The sequence below is a fragment of the Rhipicephalus sanguineus genome, chromosome 6, assembly GCF_013339695.2.
Source record: "Rhipicephalus sanguineus isolate Rsan-2018 chromosome 6, BIME_Rsan_1.4, whole genome shotgun sequence".
Lineage (NCBI taxonomy): Eukaryota > Metazoa > Arthropoda > Arachnida > Ixodida > Ixodidae > Rhipicephalus > Rhipicephalus sanguineus.
The window spans coordinates 124,920,842-124,946,228 of record NC_051181.1 but is presented as its reverse complement, the minus strand read 5'-3'; the positions used below and the strand labels follow the sequence as shown (position 1 = coordinate 124,946,228).

General features: G+C 47.8%; 1 protein-coding gene across 1 annotated transcript in view; it reads left to right on the top strand.

Annotated features, from left to right (window-relative positions):
* The first annotated feature begins 6,249 nt into the window (after positions 1–6,249).
* The window catches only part of LOC119396351 (membrane-associated guanylate kinase, WW and PDZ domain-containing protein 2), a 64,929-nt gene continuing 45,791 nt past the window's right edge, over positions 6,250–25,387 (top strand). Inside the window, 12 exon segments of the mRNA XM_049417062.1 lie at positions 6,250–6,987; positions 6,989–7,321; positions 8,003–8,117; positions 10,381–10,500; positions 12,863–13,142; positions 14,567–14,640; positions 14,874–14,931; positions 15,025–15,089; positions 15,572–16,285; positions 19,054–19,266; positions 20,717–20,949; positions 25,133–25,327. Coding sequence (XP_049273019.1) covers positions 6,967–6,987; positions 6,989–7,321; positions 8,003–8,117; positions 10,381–10,500; positions 12,863–13,142; positions 14,567–14,640; positions 14,874–14,931; positions 15,025–15,089; positions 15,572–16,285; positions 19,054–19,266; positions 20,717–20,949; positions 25,133–25,327 — 2,421 coding nt within the window. The 5' untranslated portion in view covers positions 6,250–6,966.

Here is a 25,387-nt window from a genome sequence, read left to right as displayed (position 1 = left end):
AACAAATAATGTCACGTGGTCCCTTCTGTATTTGCCTAAGACGAATCGAAGTCGAAAGCCATCTTCTTTTTGTTCTCAGTCGACTGTGTTTTATCCCTTCCACCCGAAAGCTCTCTGCGCCCAACGTGGTTTTGCACTGCCTCCGGGATCGGTCGACTTTTCACCAAGCGACGATGTCGTGCGATGACGTCATCCTGTGACGTCACTGTCTATGGTCGTCGTCACATGAGGATTTTTCGCATGACTTGTGTGACGCCGACGGGTCATTTTTTCTAGTTTGATGAGTCATCTGAGGCTTTCGCCATAAAAAAAGGAAATGAATGAATAATTAAATAAATAAATAAAAATAAATGAGGAAAAAAACGAAAAAAAAAAGGGGAACGAATTTGTGACTCTGGAGGCCGCTTGCAGCTATTTGGCAGCTGTTTAATTAGAATTTCCCTGGCTAATGTGTTCGAACGGTTGTGGAAGCCCTCAATTATATGTTGGTGGACACACCAAACCTATATATATATATATATATATATATAATATAATATATATAATATATATTATATATTATATAGATATAAATATATATATATATATATATATAGATATATAATATTATATATATAGAGAGCAAGAGAATGTTGCAGCTCACTCCTCCTGAGTAATATGGAATAGGGACCGTAGCCCAATTCCCCTAATAACTCCAGTAGACGACACAATCTCCGCAATAAGTGTTTTATTCGTTCGTTTATTGTTTGTTAGATCGGGAACTTCGTACAAATCCGCCTTCGTTAAATGAATTTGTAACTACACGTATATTTGGTTTTCAACGGAAACTTCAACCTTACCCACTCAGTGACATCATCCTGTGCTGTGAACAGCACTGAATTGTGTGTATGCATGCTCTGTCTCTCTATCTATCTTCCGTTCTCATCTTTCTAATCACTGTTAGCAAAAATAAGCCGAGATGGGAGTAAATGGCTTGTCCTCTAGCGCACGCCCTGATGGGGGTTTTAAAAACACCGTCCGGACGGAGTAAAAAATTTACTCCCCAACAGGACGGGGTTTTTGGATGGACAGAGGGGAGTTTTGTTTACATCACATAGGGGAGCTTTTCCAGGTAAATATGGGAGTAAATTTTTATAAACCATCAAAAAGGAAAAAAATGCTTTTCGCTTTTTAATTAAATTAGCATCGAAACACGCAAACTGGATCACACGTACACAAACATGCACACAACGTTCGCAAAGTAATACAACACTCACACTGACAACAACTCACCACCAGCGCTTCACAACCAAACGTTGCGTCACCGAGTATATATAGGCACCACATCTTGACCTCCAATGTGGGCTCAGATGGGACACTTTTTCCCCGAAATTAAGCAACAAACATTCATGGCGTACGTGTAATTTGTGATGAGCTTATAGATACCACTGAGGCACACCTAGCTTTTACTATAAACCCCACCTAAAATTCAACGCCTTCTAATTAGCGATTTTGATTATCAGCTGGCACTCTGGTCGCATGGGATGTATCCGCCTTAGCAGTAACTGTGCGTGAGTCTGTAAAATGCACATAATCGTACACGAACCACGAGCGGCCGTGCACGAACGCTTCAGCGGCACACATTCACGAGCAACACCGGCGAAGAAATGCGTCGCCCCGCCGGTATACCGCGTTGTGGCCGACGGCGTCGCTAGGCCTCTCCCAGGAGTACGGCACGGCTATACGATGAACGACAGCTCGCGATCACAAAATACTTGCTGCTGTACAGTTTTCGTCGCCGTTTTTTTTTTACACACCACACTGCCGCTATGCGAGTCCGCTGTCCGCGTTAAGCTACGGAGCGATGCACTTACAACGAACGAGACGGCTCGTAGTCGCGGTTCCTGTTGCTCGCAGTACATCGGCGGTCGCACGTTGGTTCAATCTGTCTCGTATCGGCGCTCGCCTTCTCGCTAGACGTTTGACAGCGGTGGTTTGCATGGCGCAAAAGAGACAATTTAAGCTTATTCATTCAGCAAGCTTTTATTTTCTGTGAAACATATTCTTTGCTTCGTCCGGTGGCCGGTGCGAGCTCGTAGAACTCACCACGGCGACCGGTGTGGCGGTGCGAGTTCGCTACGTCCGCCGGCTTGGTACCGACGAAGTAGCGAAGCCTTCTTACCGCTTAGAAGTTGCAGCCGGTGAAGCATCGTTTCGGTGACACTCCGAGAAGCAAGCGTTGCCGGTGGTCGGAGCGAGCCGCGTCGCCGGCGCAGCTCTCACACCGGCCGCCGGCCGGCTTGATGCCGACGACGTAGCGAAGCCTACTTCTTACTGCTTCGAATTTTTAGCCGGTGAAATTCCAGAAACAACCCGCTGACGATCGCAACAGCTTACTTTTGTTACCGATGAAATTATTCTTCGCAGTTCTTCGTAACTCGGCACGTTGAAGCGAGGTATCCGTGGCGTGTCGGAGGCTTGCACTCATGTGCATGGGCACTGCCGCTTGACGGCAGAATAAACACGGGACAGCCAGCTCGATGTGTTCGCGGTCGGACGCTGGCGCGAGTTGAACTTGTCTCTGACCAGAACGGTTCAGTGGAGAAAATAGTCCTACACCTCTACACAAACCAACCGGCCGTTGCAAATCCTCGCTGCAAACAAATGCCCGTACACACACGCACATTCACACACGCACGCACATAACGACCAAAAATGGTTTCTGAAACTCCCATAGGGAGTTTCTAACCACGTGACACGCACGTCACGACCAAAAATACTTTTTAAACCTCCCATAGGGAGTTTCTAACCACGTGACCTAAAACTCCGTGGGGAGTTTAACAAGGTCATGTCGTTCATAAAACTCCCTCATTAAGCAAGGGGCGTTTTACAGACGCCAGTGTGCCGACTTCACCCCGCTACCACGGAGTAAATAATTGGGGCATGGGGGTTTTAGGGGCTCATGTGCTGGAAAAGCTCCCATCTCGGCTAATTTTCGTTTACAGTGTATATTCTCCCACCCTCCAGTGCTGGGTTACAGACGGGATATTTATCCTCGTTAACCTCATTATCTTTACTCTATTTAATCCCTGTCTCTCTCTAGTTTTATTGGCATGATGCCGAGAAGATACACTGATCCCAGTGCCTATAGATGCCAGAGACGCTGTTGGCCTTGAAGTTTGAAGGCACATACCATTAAAAGCATGCAAGTATCTACCAATATTTTCTCTTAAAATTGCTTGCCGGTAGACGCCGGGAGTTCTTGCAAACACGTTACATATCTTGGCACCATGCAGATCAGTGTGGCATCAGAAGGTTTAAATTAAAGACATCGGCAGTACATCGGCAGTACATCGGCATCCCTTGACGTAATAAATGACTCCCTGAACCAGGCACGTAGCCAGGATTTTTTTTTTCGGGGTGGAGGTGGGGGGGGGGGGGGGCAATGCCTAATTGTTCGAAAGAAGGTCTTTCCATGGCAAAAAAGAAAAAGTTGCCCGGAAATATAGAAGGCTGGACGCATTTCGGAGAGAGAGGGGCGCCCCCCCCTCCCTCCCTTGCCTACGTGCCTGCACTGAACAACAATATACGCTGTTGTCACTTCGGTCTTAGTATCATGTGTGCAAAGCTGCAGGAACTTCACTGATCCAAGGCAATCGTTTCGATAATTTTTCTTACGCCAAAACACGTCTATATCTGTGGCAGATATGGCCACGGCATATATTGGCAACGTGCAACACGACATGAATCCTTCGTAACGTGCGGTGTTTCGGCTGCTGACTAAATCATTCCCCTATTTTTGAACTTTCTCGACACGCGCGTAGGGACAGTAGATCGGCTCATTTACACCTAACTGTGGGGCATCGCAAGGATTTGTGTTTTGTGCTTCCCTGCTTCTGGCATGGGCACCGCAGCCCCAAGTTTAATTTATCCGCGTTCTCATCTATGTAGACGCTGTATTATTTCTGACAACTAGCGTCAGAGATTTACAGTGCCGTTCAGGGGCGTAGCCAGAAATTTTTTTCGGGGGGGGGGACTTTATGTATGTTCGTGCGTGCGTTTGTATGTGTGCGTGTACATATACGCAAGCAAAACTGAAAAATTTCGGGGGGGGGGGTTGAACCCCCCACCCCCCACCCCCCCCTTTGGCTACGCCCCTGGTGCCGTTATTTACAGTGTACTCGAACAATTGCACGCGTTCTTTGGTTGCTATATACACTGCTGCATTCATTCGTTCATCTCCGCGCATTGTACAGGGCTTCGCACTTTTTGATGGACGCGGCACGAAAACATGCCGCTGACGCGTCCATCAGAGTGCGTGAAGGCCTGGACAATGCGGCGATGAACGAATATGCAGGCGTGGATCAACGAAAATTAAGCGTGCTTGAAAGCGTTTGAGTAGGGGCGCGCATCCATTTCAAGTTTGGCGCGTTTCGCGCGGTGTTGTTTTTCTCGGGGAAAACAAAGAACAGGCAGATTTCAGAACAAAATTATAAATGCTCGATTCTGAAGTTACTTGAATGGTTTACAACTTCACGTTAATATCTTACCGTATAACTAAAAAAATAGCTTTTTAAAGTTAACTAAAAAATGATTACTATAGTAATGAAAGAATTACAGGGTTTAAGTACGGACGACTGCCGCAAATACAGCACGTATAACTTTCCTAGAGCGCATGTCTTTCTCTCACTCTTTTTTTTTTAGATCTTGGTCAGAGTTAGCTGGGGCAGTCTTGGAGTTAGCTGGGACAGTCTTGAGAACTTTTCGTGCGTACGAACACGTCCCGACTCTATGCGCCGAAGTGCTTGACATCACAATGACGTACTGGCGCTCAGGCTTTGGCGCGAAATTCAATAGAGGGATGTTCGGCCTTTGTTATCTCAACGAGTAATGACCTCTATTTCCTCCAGAATTAATGATCCACCACTGCGGACTAGCTCAGTTCTCTTGTGTTCCTTGAACCACGTAGTTGTAGAGGGTTTCGCGGGGACAGATTGATTGAGAGCAGGGACATTCGGGCGTCGCGCGCGTGCGTATCCCGGGGAAACGCACGGTGCGTGTAAACAGCCGGAATGCCGGGCCCACCCACCCCGCGATCAAGGTTCGTCAGCAGACAGCGCGTCGCGTCACGCGTCGTGAACTTCTGACAGCTTCCTGCGTTACGGGAAGCCACGCAAAAGCTTGGGAATCGAATGACATCGTCCGCTCGTCGCTTCGTTGGCCCTGGTTGCCCCGCGATCGCAACCCGGCCGTGGGCGTGTCGGAAACGCCGATAAAGAAAAACAGGTAGCACGGCATTGGCATCGAGTCAAGTTCTCAGACCTGGCGGCAGGTTGAGGTCGCTTGGGCGGGCTTCTGAGGTTCCACGTTACCGCCACATTCGCGTGTGTCGCCGCTGTCCAAGCTGTTTTTAATTGTGCTTAGAGGGCTGCGTACGCATTGCATGTTGTCACCCATATATATATATATATATATATATATATTATATATATATATATATATATATATATATATATATATATATATATATATATATATATATATATATATATATATATATATATATGAAAGACAGAGAGGTTAACCAGAGGAAGCCTTCGGTTTGCTACCCTGTACTTGGGAGGGGGTTGTAAAAGAATGAAAGAGAAGAAGAGTCTGTGACCACAGTAGGCGACAAAACAAACAAAACAGTCATGACTATAGCACCGTCCAAGTACTACACACCAACATTGTCTACAAACAGTCACAGTGATCTATGTTTGCCACTCAATTACAGTGTTCTAGTTCACTATAATTTAATCCGATTTACGGACGAAACCGCAACAGGGAGCGGCTTGTGTTGAAGACCGGGTAGGCCAAAGGATTTTGTTCTGAATTAAGGGATTAACTATAAAGTGGCAATCCAGAGAGCGGGCATTATTGCATTTGAGTAGTGAGAAACCGGTAAATATTGTCACATTCACAACGTCTTACGCTGTAAAGCGGACTTCTCATTGGGTTCCTTTTCAACGAATATCGCTTATAACGAATTGCGGCGTCCTTTTCAGTGGCAGCTGCTGTAGCAGTGTTGTGAACGCCCTAAAATATAACAATGGCTGTATATATAGCTGCTTACATAAACTTGCTACGTCATCATTATATAAACGCGCCGACGTCGCTTGCGGGATGAGGAAAGAGGCGGGCCATGGCCGGCGTAAGTAGAGCGCGACGCAACCGAATCGTCCACTGTACATTTTTTTTATGTGCCTCACCGTGCGACCCCAGGAGTCATTTTGTCGTCGCCTTGGCCGCCTACATCGGGACGGGGCGAAAATGCGACGCGGTTATAAAAATCTCGCACGCGGTATGAGGTCAAGGACCGCGAATGGCACTGCTGACCGGGCGACGGAGCGTAGTATGTACGGCGCGCTTCGAGACGCCCGTTCGTCCGTCGGCGTAATTTTACGACGTGGCACGCGTCCCTCGCCGCGGGAAAGCGGCGCGTTCAAATGTCAAACCGGAGAAACGATGTCATTGTCGACCGCCACCGCATCCTCTTTCCTTTCGCCGTAGCCGCGACACGAAACGGTGCGAAATAAAGCCCCCACTACACACGCCGCCGCACATCGCCGAGCACGGGAGCCGCCGGAGAGCCGACGGAACGGGACGGAAAACGTTACGGCGCATGCGCAGAAGCGGCGCGCCTGCTTTTTCCGGACGGGGAAACAGAGGAAATCTGAGTGTCCGGTTTGTTTATGTCGACTTCGAGTGATGGAATTCTTTCTTTTTTGGTCGGTGCCACTGGGAATCGGATGAAGATCGCTTTCGACGGGATCGCCGAGAGAACCGCGCGTTGTCCGGCGACAGCACCGGTGTTTGGTTTTGATGTGTGTGCACGCCGGAGAGCATGAGACGCGGAGACGGTGCCCGTTTCGACATTAGGCCTAGCGCCTCGCTGTGTTGTGCCCCGGAGAAATACTTGCTCAGCGCGCCGTCACCGACGTCGAAATGATGTCCAAGCAGGAGTCCCAAGTCACACACGGGCCCGAACCAAGTCAGAAAGGAGTACAGCTCGTGGAGCCAGGCTATCTACGACGCGGTGCTGACCGCCGATGACAACGGAAATTTGAACTTGACCGTCGACGGTGGCTCCGACCGGGGCGAATTCGCTTACTTTAGTTGTGTTAATTTCGATAAAGTGAATTTCCTGAGCGGCCGAATCGAAGACGGCGACACGATCTTGGAGATCCAAGGACATCGTGTGGCTGGTTACACGCGAAACGACGTGCTGTCTCTACTCAATTACAGCGCACGAAACGACAGTGCCGTGTCTGTGCGATGCGTCAGAGCAGGTGAGTATCTTGCTTGGGGAGGAAAGAATAAAAAGGTGTCGGCAGTTCGCTCGATAAACCATCTCGTATTCCTTAACGTGCTGGACGTTTAATCGACACCCTCTCCGCGCCTTGTTTGGGTGGTGATCTAAGCGGTTGACTCTGCTTGGAATGTCGCGGCACTTGTAATGGCGCACGGGAGGTCAAACCAGCGTTTAGAAGAGAACGGCAGCAGTAAACAAACAGAGAAGTGTATATGTGCGCGCTCGGAAGCCGCTTGTAGTAGGCGCGGCTTGAGGAAGTGCGCGAGAAAGTAATGCCAAGCAGACGATAAGCGATCGGTGTAGCAGGCCCTATTTCTCGAGTGATACGGGAGGGGAAATGTTTCCGGTGGCGACCCTATCGAAACCTGGTTTTTCGTGCCGCACAAGCGCTTCGCTTCACGAATGTGGCACACACGCTCGCCGGGTTGTGTGAGGAAGTCCGTCGCCGCTAGCTGCTTGGAGCGTTCTCGATGTTTTCTTGAACGCGCACTTGTGTTTGGAAAACGTTCGCATCGTGCGTTGCGCGGTCCGTCAGAACCTCGAAAACAGCGTTCGCTGGTTTTGAGACGATGGTTTCTTCGATCTATGCGGTGTTGTGGCTCGCCTGAGCTTACAATGACGGCGAGGTCGAAACTCATCCGAAACGTCCTTGGCGATCGCATCTTGCAGGCCTACCTTACCAAGGACTTGAGGCAGTTCCTGAACACACGGTTCCAGAAAGGTTCCATCGACCATGATCTCCAGAACACCATCAGGGACAACCTCTACCTGCGCACAGTGCCTTGTAAGATGAACACTTATTTTTATGTAGTGAGCTAAGCATTGAACTGCGTAGCAATTTGTGTAGTAACACCACTGAAACTGCCATGTTGGAGCGCCGCTTGGTAGGGTGCGAAGCTTGTGATGTCACGTTGACGTAAATTGCATGTGGGTTCTTTCGTTATTGACGCACTGAGGCCTTTAACGTTCCGGTCGCGTCATCACATTGAATCATGTTAACGGCAGCGCGATTATGCTGCTGTAAGTCATCAAAGCCACCATCTTGGAGTAGTAGTATGTTTACGGGCTACATCCACGACATCATGCGCGAGCTGTCTATAACTTCATCTTCAAACAGCGCACATACACGAAGACACAAAGAACTGACTATGCAGCGCTTTTATCATCTGATCTTGTTATTATGTCTTCGTGTGTGCGCCAGTTTGAAGATGAAGCTAAGCATTGTGCCCTAATTCAGAACACTGTTTTGTGTTTATGTCAGGCATCAGTGTGTGCAGCCACGAAGCATAGTTCTTGTTACAAATGAGTGAGCCAAGCTGACTGCCGGCAGTGTTTGTCTTCTAGCACAGCTTCTTGTTGTTTACTTGTGGTAACAAAGTTTTGATGCGTCAGCGGACATGCTGTGTAGGTTTGGACGTGTCACCTTTAAGTTGACCCAAACATGTCTCTTAATTATTCTGGGGAAGCCATGCAGTTGACCACATTTGATTCTCTGCGAAGTATACTAGATTCAGAATTTGGTAAGTTAGTCAGTACAGAATATTTAAATACATATATTAATACCCTTCTTGAAAATGGGTCTAGTTGTTATTAAGTTTCAGTCATTAAGTTTCAGGCCAATAACACATTAGCCTGCTCGAATTGCAGCATTTGGAAAACAATTTTTAAGGTTGGGTGAGAAAGCAGCCAAGGTTTACTAAGGCCGTGAGTGGGCACAAAAGACTACTGTGATGCCCAGCAAACATTATTTGATCCCGATCAGTCTCTTAATACCGCTTTTGCACACATTTAGTAAAGAAGGGACAGAGTTCACCGAAGTGAGCGGTTGAATATTCCTTAGGATAAATGCATAGATTTGTATTGTGCCAATTTGAACTTTTTGGCTCTTTGCGTCTGCACAGAGGCTTTTAATGGCACAGGAAACCGGGTCTCATGTGTTGCCTGCTTGCTTTTGCAGGCTGGAATCGATCACCAGAGGTGGCAGACATTTATATTCCATAGAATTAGTTGACCATTTGTCTAGAAACGTGTGGCCGTTCTCTGTAATACGCTAAGAGATGCTAATGGAGGTACGGAAGCAGTGGCAGTGCTTCATTTTCACTTCGGTTCAGTACATCTGCCCCTATAGCTGTTGCACATAAACAAGTCAGCAAACCTCCGTATATTAAAAACAAATATGTATTACACACTGTTGATTGTAGTGGCATGAACTTTTGTTCGCATAGACCTCAGTAAGAAAGTTGGCTGCTAAAGTGTGAGACGACTATGGCCTTAGGCATCAGCATCTTGTTTCAAGTTGCTGTACGTCACCTGTTGACTTTTTGTTGCTGACCAAGACAGGTCGCTGCACACAACAAATACAAAACCTGTGAGGCCTGTGGCTGCTGACGCCAGTGAAAGGCACGGGAGATTTCAGGAAGTTATGTACATGAATAGTGTTAAAGGAGCTCTTGACAGGTCTGTGTAGGTACTTCTTTTGACTGCACAACTGCTTTTACCACAGAATTGCTGTGCTTTGTGAAATTGGCAGTAAGATAAAGCCCTGCGTAGAAGGGACAGTAGATTTAAGTGAGTGGTACTATTACTAGCCAAGCATGTGAACATGTCTCAAGTTATCTGGAAGTGCCTTCCAGTGGCAAGAATGTCTGTATTGCTTGATTTTATGACACTGGTTGAAGAATATTTCTCGAACAGGATCGTTAAACATTGATTTGTAACGGCAGCAAAGTTTGGTTATGACTATGTTAGGTTGTATTAGCAACGAGAGTACAAAATTCAGCATCTATGTAAAAGTAATTTTTCCTCCTACAAAATATGTGTTTTCAGTGTGGGTGTTTTAATGTGCACTGTGCATTCAGGCATGGATCAATACGTATGGTGGTCCACTGCTGTGTCATAGGTGAAGAAAAATGGTGACAGAGGCATCTAGGAACAATTAAGACATAAAGGAAAACACAAGAGTTGTTGTACTAATAAATGAAGTAGTATTAGGCTGCAAACAGGCCAAGCAGTACTTTCACGTAGCTTTACATTTTGTGTCTTGGCAGGCACAACACGAAGTCCCCGGGAAGGAGAAGTGAACGGTGTGGACTACACGTTTCTGACGATAGAGGAGTTTGTGGCCCTCGAAAGAAGCGGGAGCCTACTGGAGAGTGGAATATATGAAGGCAAGTGCACATTTCACATTCTATGTATCTAATTATTCATCCTTTCCTTTTTTGTTTTGTCTTGCATGAAGAATGTGCAGGCGTGGGTTTCGCAGTCATAATTTACGCGCGCGGTTCCTTTCCTGCTCTCAGAATGCTGTGTGATCTGGCTATTTGTTGACTAGGTTGCCGTCAACACATTCACTGAAGTGTTAATTTCTTCTTTCTTTCTTGCAGCTGTTGTATTGCATAATTCATTCATTGGTGCACTTTGTTGTCTGAGAGCATTCTTCGGGTATTAAAAAAAAGATAGTTGGAGTTAGAGCGTCGCCTTTGTCAGCATTTCCCTTTGAAGATTTATTTTTATGTCAGTGATCGTTAGTTCATTTAGGCGTTCACTGTACATGTGCACTTTTTGTTCACTAACACCACGGTCTGTATTTTTGTTCAAGCCCTTGCTTCAAATTTTTAATTATTTTTTTAATGAACTAGACACCGAACCACCACCAGAAAAAAGAAGAGAGGGGGGAACAAGTGCGTCACTAGTAGTTTCATGGCTTTGAGATTATGAGCACAATGTTGCCGGTTTTATTACAGTGTATGGTGGCTGTGTTTTAATGGATACAAAGTGCGCTGTTGCTCATGTGTAGAGATATTCGTGTGTCAGTGTGAGATATTCGTGCGTAAGTGTGTGTGCGTGTGTGCTCATGACAAAAATGGTTAAATTTCATTTGGGAGACTTCCAGTACAGTGCCTTTTACAGTCTCAAACATATCCGTGGTGCTTAATGCCCTCTTGCTCATGAATCTATCCAGCTGGAAGAATTTTCTGCTGCAGAGTACAGATTTCTCATTTGATTTGAGACTGTGATGGCTGCATTCTAATTTGGCTGGAATGTCGAATGACTGCGTACAAAGATCTAGGGGCGTGTTAGAGAACTGCATGCAGCGGTGTGTGTCCCTCCCCCTCAAGTAAACCGAAGGGGTTAGTGGGTGGTACAAATTGTTGTGCAACCTTTAATATTTAGTGAACTGTGCATGGAAGCTCGTATATCTTAGGTAAATGGTGAGGAAATTTCTGGAAGCATTGTTTTGTAAAGCCCTTGGCGGTAGTTCCTGTATAATTTTTTTTATTGCAGAATGATATCCAAGATACAATTCTTCTAGCAGAATCTTGGTTTGAACTTGTTGGCATTGATTCATAACTGCATGCTTTTTAGTGCAAATTGAACGAAGAACACACTAAGCAACAGGATGAGTACCTGTTTTGTTTCGTGTGTTCTTCGTCTTTGTTAAGTTTGTGCTGAAAAGTTTCTGCAGTTATAATATTCATGTTTTATTGGGGCTAAATCATACAGTCTGGGCAAGTGAGCTTTTTTATTTTGTCACAAAGCCAGCATTAGCATCTGTGTGTGTGAGGGGAGGGGGCCGCATTGTCAGGCTTTGGTGCTCCCCCTAATGCGGAACCCCACGCTTGCTTATGACTACATGTAACAAACTTAAAAAAGAGTTTGCAGACATTTTTGTTTGTAAGTGCTCATTGCTATTGGTCAGCCTGCTTTGCTTATATACGCAATGGCACGTTGCCCGGCACCTCCCCTTATGCACATTTCTGGCATAGCACAAACTTTCTCATGAGCATGTATGCGATGTGTGTTGCTTAGGGACATTAAAGGGGCCCTGCAACACTTTTTTAACATGGTCAGAAGCTGCTAGTGCACTTGGTAGTCAAGGCTCCAGCGCACATGTGAGCCAAACATTGTAGTACCGCAAGTGGCATGGTAATTGCAGTTCAATTCCAAAGTCAGCTAAAAATCGCTCACTCTTCTCTCAACAAATGATGCCATACACCAAAAATCAACTGTCACATACCCAAAAGCGCAACATGCCATTGGTTGATTTGGGCATCATGAGCTGCATAGTTACCGCTGCTGCCGCGGTATGCTGCGACGTGCCCTTGCCACACTCTGTTAAACAGTGCTAGAATAACACTATATAATTACATCAGCACGCTCATGATCACACTGAAAGTGAGCCGTGCATTAAAGGATAACAAGAAAAGAAAGTGCTAAAGGTCATGACTTACGGACGTAGCTTCTTGCCCCGTTGTCATCCCCACGCTTTGTAGCTTTCAGTGTGCTCGCTGGGAGGGAAGGATAGAGAAAGCGCTTAGATCGTACAACAAATCCCTGTAACACTGCGCATACTTGATGGATCCTAAGAATTTTTGCGGCAGTTGATTTGTGAGGAATGAACTACGATAGTGAGGTCATTCAATGATTACTTGGAAATGTGTGGCAGGGCCTCTTTAAGTCCCGTAATTTGACCAACCTGGAATTTTGACCTCAGTGTAATGACGCAAGGGGCGCTCACGGTGTGCGCAGGCAACCACTACGGCACGCCCAAGCCGCAGGAGGAAGGCCTGCTGCTGCCTGGGGCGCACCCATCCTCGGAAGGCAAGCGGCGCAGGAACCGCTCCAACGTGGAGGCCATGACGGCCAAGTCCCAGGAGCCGGCCCCGTCACCCAGCCCGTCACAGGGGCTGCTGCAGCCCAATGGGGCCGGTCCTCCCCGAGATGCCAGCCCCGGGGCCTTCGACCTGGAGCCGCTTCCCGCCTGCTGGGAGAAGGCCTACACCGAGGACGGAGAGCCCTACTTCATCAAGTGAGGGCGCGGGCCAGGCTCTTCTTATTCTCTTGCTTGGGGCAGAACACTTGCGTTGCAAGCAGTACTTTTGATGCAGAACGAATGCAAAAAGCTAAGGAGTATCTATTTAATAATGAGTGCCTTGCAGACTCTTGTTTCAGGCATTGAGGTGAGGGTGCTGTCATTGTTACAAAAGTCACATGGTCTCTTATGCAATTGCCTATGACGACTTGAAGGTGAAAGCCATCGTCTTTTTTTCTCAGTTTGACTAGGTACAGTTAAACCTGTATATAACGAAATTGACGAATTCTCCCAAAAATCGTTATAAACAGGTTTTCGTTATATCCAGTTTCAGCACGAAAATTCAGAAAAGAAATGCACAAATTAAACACGAGGGGAATTGAAGGCAGAGCTCACCCAAAACATTCATTTAGCAGCAAAAAACTGCATTATTTTGCTCTATTGCTTGTTTGTGAGGGATGGCAATACTGAATGTTCGTAGGACATCAGTACAATGCTGCTCCGTCATCGTCTAGCTGTGGCCTCCGAGATTGGCTGTGGCAATGCAACGGCGCGTTGCCGGAGCCAGTCTCGGAGGCCACGGTCTCGCGAACCCGTGGCGCGGCACAAGACGGCAAAGCGCGTGACGACAGTGATGAGTCGACCTCCGAAGATCCATCGTTGTCACCGTGGTTGCGGAGAGTTTCCATCTGCACCTAATCTGACATCTCCTCGGTAGTGACGACACAGTTGTCGGCATTTAAAAAATCGCAAAAGCTGCACGTCGTCACGGGCTGCTCTATGCGCGCGCATGGCGTCGAAAACGAAGAGTGAACTCCATATGCGACGCAGCCCCACATATGCAGCGCGAACTTGAAGCATAACGACACAGAGCAAGGATTTTTTTAATGGCGTCACCTGGTGTCTTGTTAACAAAGTGTAGTTCAGAGACTACTGCAACAACTGAAGAGTGGCGCTGCTAACGCAAAAGCCGATTTTCTTTCTTTCTTTTTTTTTTTTAAGAAAGCCGGCGTAGTTAGCGTGGTGGCATCCGCGAGCAACTTGATGAGCTTTGAAGGGAGGGAGGGGCACGCTCATAAACAAGCGCTCGCTCTTGCTTCGAAGTCGCCGAGGCTTCGAGCGTGCCTTGCGCGACGTCACCGCTTCGCGCTCTCGTCGGCGGGGCAACCGCAGAAGATTCATGTGGCTCCTGCTTGTGCTAAAATGACAAAATTCGGGACAGTATCCCTAGGTTGTTGGTAGTAAAAATTAGTTATATCAAGGGTGCCTCCCGCTGCCACTTTGTTACATAGAGGTCACAAATACGCTTCTATGGAGTAATGGCAGGGTGTCATTGTGACAATCATGGTTTGACGTGATTGTATGGCCTCTGTATGAGGGCGTCGAACTTACCTGTTGTCCCGCGTTTCGTCCCGTTTCAGCCACAACACGAACACATCGCAGTGGCATGACCCGAGACTGAGCAAGTCGCGAGTGTCGTACGACGGGGAGTACGGTGAGTCTCTCTCTGCACTGAAGCCTGCTTGCCTGTGTACTGAAGGCTTGGTGCTTATGCAAAATAACCTTCCTTCTAACTCGCATGGTATCGCTATTCCTCTCATTAAAGAAGGTGAGTGCCTTGAGGTGCGTAAGGCTTGCATCACTGCACACTGCATTTCTCTCGTGTTCGCGGCCCCAGCTAATGTGCTCTTTTGTCTCTCTGTCTGTTTCTTCATTTACTGCACACAGAGCTTCCGTACGGCTGGGAGAGGATTGACGACCCACACTACGGGACATATTATATAGAGTGAGTTTTTTGGTTGCCTGTCATAAACCGTATCGCGTGTTTTGACATTTGTGATGAGTTGCAGTGTGCCTCACGTGCTGTCACTTATTGCAGCCATGTCAACAGGAGAACGCAGTACGAAAGCCCACTTCCCCATCTGAAGCTGCAAGCCTCACCTGGTGAGTGTTAAAGCGAGACTTTTGGCGTACACCTGGTAACTTTCCTACTGTAGGCTCTAACTGAGCTGCTTTGTCTGGAACTCTTTTGTGTCACTTATAGCCTGATGTCACTCATTATGTTAACATTATGTTAATGTTAAAGGGGCTGCACATTCGTGTAACGTCCAGCAGTTAGTATCACGAGCAGTTTGCTTAGAAGGAAGCGAGCAGTGCATAAAACTACATATGCCTTGAAGCACTGTCAATCATGTTTTCATTGAACAAAGCCTGCACACCTGTTGTACGAGAGAAGGACTTGTGTGTTTCTAGTACACTTTCACCATTAGTCTAGTATCATATCAGACTGTAGTTGGATCCATCTTCATTATACTGTTGTTGCCAACATGTTTGTCTTTATGTTGCCTTGTTTATCAGGATGACTATTGGCACCACCCGTGTGATGGGGTCTAACGTAAACCGTTTTTTCATTCCTGTTTTCACAGGCTCACCCGGCTCTGGTGTGAGTACGGTGCAAGGTAACGGCAGCGTCAGTGGGGGTGGCGGCTGCATCTCTCCTGGCAGCGGCCAACTGGCGGCGGTCAGCCCGCAGGGCTCCCAATCGTCCCAACAGCAGTTGCTAGGCAACAGCAGCGCATCCCAGCCCCGTGACGCCAGCCCCATCCCTGGCGTGTCGTCGGCGAGCCCTTCCCACCACCACCGTCACCACCAGCGGCAGCAGTCCCCGACTACGAGCGGCGGCGGTGGCGGCGCCTCGACGTCTTCCTCCGCTGCGAACAATAACCGTGAGTGCCGTCGACCGCGCACGCCCCCCTCGCGGCACTCCCCGCTGTTCCCCTGCCTGCCCTGCCTGCGAGACCAGCCCGCGACTAACACCTCGCCCTCGTCCTCTGAAGAAGGGGCCATGCCCCCGACGACAGCAGCGCCGCCCCCTGGCTCCGAGAGGGTGCCGCCGGCCGGTCCTCTGTCCAACCACCGCCAGGAAGGAGGAGGAGGGTTGCTGATGCAGCTGGGAGGCGGGTCCCAGCAGCTGCAACCCTCGGCCAACCACCGGCCCGCCGGCACCATCACAACGACGCCCACCTCAGCTGCGGCTGCTGCCGCTGCACTGCGCACGCACCACCGGCCACCCCCCGCCACTCCCACCACTACACAGGATGGCTCGTCTCCCTGCGCAGCGGCGGCCCTGCCAGCCTCAGGTGGGCTGTGCGGCTGCTGCTGGCTGACTGGCTTTGTCTTAACATTGGCCTGAGAACGGGCTGTAAAGGGAAACCTCACGTTATTGGCTTTGGTGCATGTGAGCTGTTGGATGTTGTCACTGAGATAAAACTGTGGAGAGGATGCATGCAACAGGCTGGCATGTTATGTTTGCATGGAATGGCTTATGTTGTGGAATGTGGTAGCACGGTGCAGCACCAGACGTTGCCAGCGTGCATTGGGTGGAATTTGCAACAAGACGAGGCGTGCGCTAACCTTCCAGGTGTTCTTGGATTCAGAGGGGATAAGAAAGGTGCTTTGAAATAGGTCAGCAGTGTAGATAAGTGAGAGATGTTCCAAGTAAATGGATGAAAAATAGCAGAGGAAAGATGGGGTTGGGATTGGCTGTGGGTAACCTTTTTAGGCAAATGAGATCGGTAAAGGGCTAGGTTACAATGTGTCACCATGCAAATAGTCCATGCAAATATTGCCACTCCTATTCAAAAAAGAGAGGATGTTATAAACCATTCTCTCATCATGCTGACATGCCATTTGTGACATTCCCTGCTGCACATAGCATTGTCACGTTCATGAGAGGTTATCATTGCAGCATTTTGTGTGAGTTCGACATATTTATTCAATTGTGTGCAAAAATCCCAGAGAGTTAGTTTCGGGCATCTTTAAAGCATATTCTATGACATCTGCCTGGTTGCCCACATGCACTGATGCCCTGGGTGTTTCTCCTGCCATTCCTTAATCCCTCACGGTGTGCCTTGCCAGAAAGAGCACTTGCCGCACAGCTTTCTGCTGCACACAGCACAACGCACGCTTGCTACGGGAGACATAAACATGCACAAACTGCCTACATTCACAGCACAAACGTTTGTGTAGCAACCGTAGACGACAGCCATAGAGTGTCAGTCATTTCGTGTGCTTAAGTGTCAAGTTAATGTTTTTATGACATTGGTTGCTGTAAATGAAATAAAGTGACAGTACAGGCATTGTAAATAAGAGTAAGATAGGTCATTTCAGCCTGCTTATCACAAAATCACCAGTTGTGACTTACACGGCCGTGATTTCTGAAGTAAAATGTACATTGTGGTTGAGACCTTACGGTGCTGCGAAAATGTTATCTGATAGTCCCAGAGGGATGAGGGAATCGGGATGAGAATTGTTATGAGAGTAATGTTCGGTTCCATGAATACAGCTAGAGTGCTCCCGAGAGCACAGCACTTACAATCTGTTGTTTGCAGTTTATAAATTTTAGCAGGTATCATGTCCATGGAGGTTGTTAGTCTTGAAAGGTATATTGGTATGCGCAGATTGTATGCAAGGAAACAGTAAGAAAAAACACAGACAAGCGTTTTTTCTTAGTAAGTCCTTGTGTACAATTTGTTCATACCAATTTACCTTTCAAGTATGAGCCAACTGACCCAGCAACAAGCTTTATTGTCTTTGGTCTGTAGGCATATCCGTGATGTCTACAGCCCGGTTGGTACAGTGTTGTAGATAAGATGGCCAGAGCGGAGGCTCAGGCAGCACGTAACGCTTTCTTGAGCAGTAAAGTTAAATACCCCTGTCACACGGCCACCACCGAACTTCGTTGAACTCCATCAATGTAAAACTCCATGAGGGAGTTCGACGGAAATGGAGTTGTGCCCATGTCACACGGCAGTTTTACGAGCTTCGGGCAGAAGCCGCAAGGGGTCCATTAGGCGCTGCTGCACCTACGTCTGCATGCAAGATTTCGCGTGTAACCACGCTGAAAACATTCTCAATGGTATGTGTGATTATAAAGAATAAATTAATCACACCGATACAATTTTTTTTTCTTTATCACATAAACGTGTACCTGCAAGTATGTTGGCAGTAATTTTGACAGGAGTGCTGGCAACACTGTACGCTTGTTTTGGTACGCGGCCTTTTCTACGCGTACCGATTGTCAAACACGCTGCAAGTTGTCGCCGAGCTCTTTGAAGTAGCGCTACCACCCAGATCACGTTGTCCTTTCCAATTTCGGTTGAGCACAGGTCTAACGTCCAGTCCACGAAGCCTTTGCTGCGTATGGCTCCCACAACAGTCCGCATGTACTGCCAGCACGAGTGCCGGCGTCGACGAAGAAGGAAGAAAACCCGCGTCACTCACTGTTATGACTATTGGTAGTGTTGAAGTAGAATGAAGGGCAGCGCAATAAGAAGGGAACGAGATGCACAGACGTAAACAAGACGATGCACACGGACTCGGAGACACTTATTTAAAATGGCGGCACGACGATTTTTCTCGACGCATGGTGCAGAGAGTATGTGCACTTATATGCGTATTTCTTTTCTTTAAACGCACGTTATGAATGGATTAGGCAGTGAAATATCTTTCAAAATTAATAAAATTCATTATTGTGTTGACTGCAGCTGTTTGTGTATGCGGTTTTTTCCGTAACTACAGATTACTGGGGACGAGAGTACTCCATTCGGCCGCTAATGGAGATCGCCGAACTCCCTTTGCGAAACGTCCCGTTTAACTTCCTTGGCGTAAGGGAGACCGTGTGACACGGACCGCATCTCCGTTGACGTAACGACGAGGGAGTTACACGGAGTTAGCGGGTGCCCGTGTGACAGGGGTAAAAGATGAAATGCACGGGCCTCGCAACTGTCAAAAACAACACAGTCTACACAGGTGCATCAGTGACAGATATGTGTTCGGCACATTTAATGCTTTATTACCATCTCCGAAATCCACGGTGTGATGCCAGTGCTCTCTCGTCCACCCACAGACCACCACGGCTCGCATGGCCGCCTTCCTTACCTGTTCACGCGGAATCCAGCCGAGCTTCAGGGCGACATCATCCACACGTCGCTCGTGAAGAGCGCCCGAGGTTTTGGCTTCACCATTGTGGGCGCTGACGAAAATGACTCGGAGGAGTTTCTTCAGATCAAGAGCATCGTTCCCAATGGACCTGCCTGGGCTGACGGGAAACTGCGCACAGGTGAGAACCTGGGCATTCCTGCTACTGAGGTACATGAAGTCTAGCTGAAATGATAGATCTGGTTTATGTCAGCTTGTTGCGTGCATTGTGGTATTGTAAATACATATGTAAAGTTTAGCAGAAATGATAGAACTGGTGCATTCCTGATTATTGCGTGCATTATTGTATTAAAGGGGCCCTGCAACACTTTTTCAGCATGGTTAGAAAACACTGATGAGTGAGGTGCATAATACGCATTCCCTGGTGGTTACCGTATATTGCCGATTATAAGTCGACTCTGATTATAAGTCGACCCCCCAACTTGCAACCCCTTCTAGGGGAAAAAAAAAGTTGACTCCAAACACAGCCTCATGCTGCGGCCATAGCTTACCAATAAGTTTTTCAGAAGAGGGAGTGATGCAGAGAAACATTTATTTGCCCGTGAAACAATGCTTACGACTTGTCGTCGCTTGAGAGAAGGACGTAGTCACGGTCATTGCCATTGTGTGAGCCACTGCTGCTGCTCGCAAGCGAAGCGAAATGCAGAAATGGCGAACAGGCGGTAGTGCAAAAAAATGCGAAGATGCTTGTGGGCGCATGTGACTGGTCATGTGGTCTAGTTCCCCGCGAAGTGTTGCCAGCTTTTCTGTGGAACGCGGATAGTTCGTCAGCGAATCGTTTCTATTGTATGAAAAAAAAATACTGCAGGGTACATTGCAAGATAAATTCCTCTTTATTCATAGAGCATCGTTTGCCCTCTATCAAAGGTTTGAAATGCTGCTTTCGAGACCGTGTTTCCCAAGCAGTTCGCATTAATGCCGCGCGGCGGTGATTTTTAAATGTGCTTCGTAATTTCGTCTCCCGTGGTTTCGCTATAGTTCCGCGATCGTCGTGGCAGATCGCAAAAATGTCCGGCTCCGAAAGGGGCGCACGCGCGTTGGGAGATAGCTGTTGCCACGATTCCGCTGCCTCTGCAGCTGATGTTATCGATGCGTCGAATAGCAGAAAATCCGAGGACGACGACCTTTCGTCGTACCCCACAGATATAAGTCGACTTTACGATTCCGCGTATAGGTCGACTCCGATTATAGGTCGACCCCCGAACTTTGCAAGGTCATTTTATGAAAAAAAAACGTCGACTTATAATTAATCGGCAATATACGGTAGTTAATCTGAAGCCCTCCATAATCGTATCTTGATTTTGGCACATTAAAGCCCTGAATTTGAGCACCAAGTTAAACAAAAAAGATGCAAGAAAGAAAGGTGGGTGTGTGTGACATTATCTTGGAAGTTTGTGCAACAGCCTGTCACCACGTTAATAAATAAGACAGTCTCTGCTTGGGCCAGGTCAGTTTATTATTGGAGGTGTGGGACGGCTAGAGCATACGTTTATTTGCTGGCACGTCGAGCCCTCGGGCTCTAGAGAAACGCCTTTGGGGAGCTTCTGTTCATTCTCTCTCCATTTATGCAGGCGACGTGTTGGTGTACGTCAACAGCATTTGCGTACTGGGCTACACTCACCAAGGTGTGGTGAGCCTGTTCCAGTCGATACCGCCGGGCGAGATGGTGCACCTGCAGGTGTGCCGAGGCTACGCCCTTCCGTTCGACCCCGACGACCCCAACACCGAGATTGTCACCACCATGGCAGTTACCTCTCCCGATGACCCCATGGCCCATCACAGGCCTCGCCCTGATGACTACCAGGTACATTGTCTCAGTGTACGCACATTTGATCGAGAATGTGTTTCACAGGGAAGCTGTCTTAGTTTACCCTGCGCCATCGTCGTCATCATCATTGTTGTAGTAGTAGTAGTAGTAGTAGTAGTAGTAGTAGTAGTAGTAGTAGTAGTAGTAGTAGTAGTAGTAGTAGTCACGCAGATCACGTGACCAGAAGGGGGTGTGAATAAATAGCTAAATAAAAGGAAATGATGATGATGATGATTGGGAAAGCAATTTGCACTTTCATTAATTACAATAATTAGACACTTACATAAATTGTAATAAACCAAGGTACCCGGGTGCGTAAGAGGGTCGTGTAGATAACAGGGAGTGCATACTTGGCAGAATTCTGTCTGCGCCGGCGGTAAATTGCATGAGACGAGGCATTGGCTGAAACACCATTGCCCGAGCCCGCAAGTCACGTGATCTCGCTTTGCCCAATCAAGTGTAAGCGCGCACATTTGAAATCTAGTGGTGGATTTACGACACCACGTGATGTCGCTAGCCAATCACATACACTCGCGCACTTGCAGCTTCGCTGTTCGATTTTTTTCATGGCATGAAACTGGGTGAATTTTTTTCTGTCAGTTGTGTGTGTTGCTGCAGCGACTGTAAGGTTGAGAAAGTAGAACGGGTAGTTAAACGATGTCCTTCTTTACTACTGGTGATCTTTGAGTCGGGACACAGCGCAAGAGGCGTTGTGTAAGTGTTCCGTGTAAGTGTTGGTAGCCCTGGAGCTGAGGGCCGACTGTTAGAGCTTCTAGGTCTTGGGAGAAGTTGATGAGTGATTGCCAGAGCTCTGCGGCAGCTGCCAGTGTTGTCAAGCTTGTCGGTGGACAAGCCCACTTGTACGGCACATAGTATTGCGTATGTGTCTGCAGTGAGAGTGGAGCAGAATTTTTGGTTCGTAACAACTTTATTGATAGTCCTGCAGAGCTTGTGCCCAAAAATGTTTTACAAATCCGAGGCTGCACTAGGTTTGCGACCGAATTAGGCCGCGGAGGAATGCAGGGTGCGTGTGAAACGGTCATGACTAGCAAACTCATATGCTAGCTTTGCTTCTGTATTCCTGCATTTGTAATGGAAAAGAAAAAAAAAGGAGCGAGAGAAAACAAAAAGCAGATCAGGAGGTGTACTTAGCAAAGCAGTTTAGAAAATTTGCTTGGAATAGAATTAGTATTCAGTGGGAGCTATGCCAAATGTTGCTGCTGATCCGTGGGTGCTTTTATCTTTTGTACCTTACAAAGTACTGTATTTACTCGCATAATGATCGCACTTTTTTAAAAAAAGAAATTGACGCAAATTTCGGGGTGCGATCATTACGCAGGGTAAATTTTCCGCGAAATATTTTGAGCACCGAAAACGCAAACAAGTCGTGTATCGGAATTCTTACGATAGCTATCATGAACATAACCTAAAATAAAAGTAGAGTAAGGCTTACCTTTGTAATAAACGCACACATTACGCAGGAACTACGTGCATTGCATATTGCCCTTTATTTTTTTCATTCACTGACCTCCTAACTTTCATTCAGAGTTACTGGCGTCAGTGTCGTCGCCGCTCGATTCCCTGTCGCAACCGGCAGGAGGTTATCTGCCGTTCCGTCGAGCGCGTTAGTTTTGCTCTTGCCAGTTTTGGTTTCGCGGAAAGCCCGGCGCGTGCTGTTGGTAGCCATGAGCTTCTCACGCTGATTTTTCCAATACCTAATTCTGATTTCGTCGACGCCGAAATGCCTGCCGGCAGCGCGGTTGCCGTGCTTGAGCGCGTAATCAACCGCCTTCAGCTTAAACGCGGCAGTGAAACTCGCGTATCGCCCCATCGTGAACCGGCACTCAAACAAGCCCACAATCGAGGCGCATCTCGACAATGTTTCCTCTTGCTGTCATGAAACATTTAAGAAAAGCCGCAGCGCCTCACATCGCTGCTTCGCAAGGAGAAGGGCTACGGGCTACCTCACACGACGATGTTGACATTGCAGCAAGCTACCACAAATGCAGCAAGCTACTACCACCGAAACATCAAAACGAACCGTCGATCAAAATTAACGACAAAATACGGCTGCTGCCTCGCTCTCCACGTGAGATGGGGCTGTAAAGAGGGTAGTCTATAACTTGCATTCCTTGAAGTACGCGCCGATTGGAAGCATCAAGAGCAAATTGCAACCGAAACGAGGATCAGGGATGCTGCCATGTTGCTGGAAATCGTCACACTCACTTCCGGGCGACAAGCGATTTTTTCTGGTTTCCCCAAAACCTGCGACGCGACAAGCGACGGCGATGGATGGCCCTCCGCGACAGAAAATCCTCGTCTCCGTCGCTCGAAAATCGCGTGCATGCGGTTGGGCATGCGGTTGGGCCTTAAAAAGCAAACATGGCGGCTGGCGGAGCTAAGCGAACGCGTTTTTTCTCGTAAGTCATGGAGGTCGTCAGTGCTTCATGCGCGTCAAAACAGTTTCTTCCGTCGAAATAATGAATTATTACGTTTAAATCGGTAAATTTGCGGCAACAGCATAGCCATGTTTAAAGGACAGAAACAGAGATGGGCGCGTTCAGCTGCCACAGACGTAGAAACACATGGCGGGCATGTGGTGAAAACTACGGCATTTGTCTTTACTGCTATTCTAATACGGCACGCTTCCGCCAAGGGTGGGCAAAAATTAGGAATCTGTTTGGTGCGTGCAGTTCACTTGGTGAGTCTTGAAGAGTTATTTACGTAACGTTCGACAGATGGTAAACATGATGATCATCAGCTAGACTTGGCACACCACATATCACTGCGGCAAGTTCGGGGTGCGATCATTACGCGGGGGGGAAAAAAATCGAATTTTGACGACAAAATTTAGGGGTGCGATCATTACGCGAGTGCGATCATTATGCGAGTAAATACGGTATGTCTAGTCAGGATCGCATAGATGGTGTATGACTTTCGTAAAAGTTTGTGTGTTCATCACTTGCCACGACGATTTGGACTTAATCTAAGTTTAATTAGTGAAGGTTCTCATACGTTCATTTGAGCATTAAATGCCCACTTAGATTATTTATTAACTGAAGGCCAGGCACACTGTGTGAGAGAGGCAAGTCACACTGGTACATGTTTTCTTTTCTGTTGCTGAAGCTATCATACTACAGTAAAAGCTCGTTAATTCGGATTTCTAGGGACCGGAAAAAATGTCCGAATTAACCGAATGTCCGAATTATCGAATGGTCGAAATAAACACAATAAATGCACGAGTTTTTTCAACATACCTTTACTTAACAAAGTAATCGCGGATGCTTGTCTGTTTTCGAGCAGAAATTCGCGCGGACACAATTTTTCCGAGCCCTTCAAGGTGCTCAGCAGCTCGCATGATGTCTGCAGTACCGCAAAAGTTTCACCCGTCATCCACGCTTTTCGGTTGGCACGGTAATCCACGGGAAGATTGTTGATGTTCTTAAAGCAGCGTGGCTTTTGAACCTTTCCGATAACGAGAAGCGGCAAGCGCTCTGTTCCCGTCACGTTGGGGGATAAAAGTACGGTTACTCGTTCCTTGCTTCTTGCCGCCGATTGAAGGATCCCCTTTCATCACTCTTCATCACTTCTTGTCGGGAGAGCCCGTTATTCAGAGCACCCAAAATTTCTACTTTGGTGGTGAAGTCCTTGGCCTCGTACTTGGGCCGCTTCGCCGGCGTTGCCATCGGCGGAGAGTGCGGTCGCACGAGAAGTCAGCACAAAAGCACCAGCAACGATCAAGCTAAAGGAGCCGTACAGAAACGTTCCTCGATAAATCGGCGATCAACGATGCAGCACACCAACGGGAACAAAGCAACAAAACCCACACGCGAAAAAAAGGCGTTCAACCAGTCTCAATCCAAGCCAAGTCAATAATTGATGTCCATGGCGATGCTGCGTTTGAGCTTCACTTTTGTTCCGAATTGTTCTTTTTTCGTTTTCGAGCCTCGCCAGCGGCCCGAAAGTCGCCGAATTATCCGATTTGCGGTCAAATGTGTCCGAAATAACGAGCGCCCAGTCTCATAGAGTGATGCGTATATTTACAGGGACCAGATGACGTGTCCGAATTAACCGATTTTCCGAATTAACGAGAGTCGAATTAACGAGCTTTTACTGTAAACCCGATTTCCTTGTGGGCACTTGCCTCGTGCTCACCACGTTACATTTACTGGCTCGCCAGGACATCTATTCAAGTAAGAGCTTGGAGGACCTGGACAGCACGGAGTCGCGGACGCGGCCTGCAAAGTCGATGCCGGACCTGAGTGGTCCGGACAGGCCGCGGCCACAGAGGCACAACAGCGCTGATCTGCTCAGTGTCGGCAGCGGAGGGGCCCCGGACATCCTGGATTTCTCCGGGCCCGCTTCCCCCGGCGCCGTGGCTCCTAAGCCGCAGATGCTGACAGTGGAGATTGTCAAGGGAGCGTCAGGCTTTGGG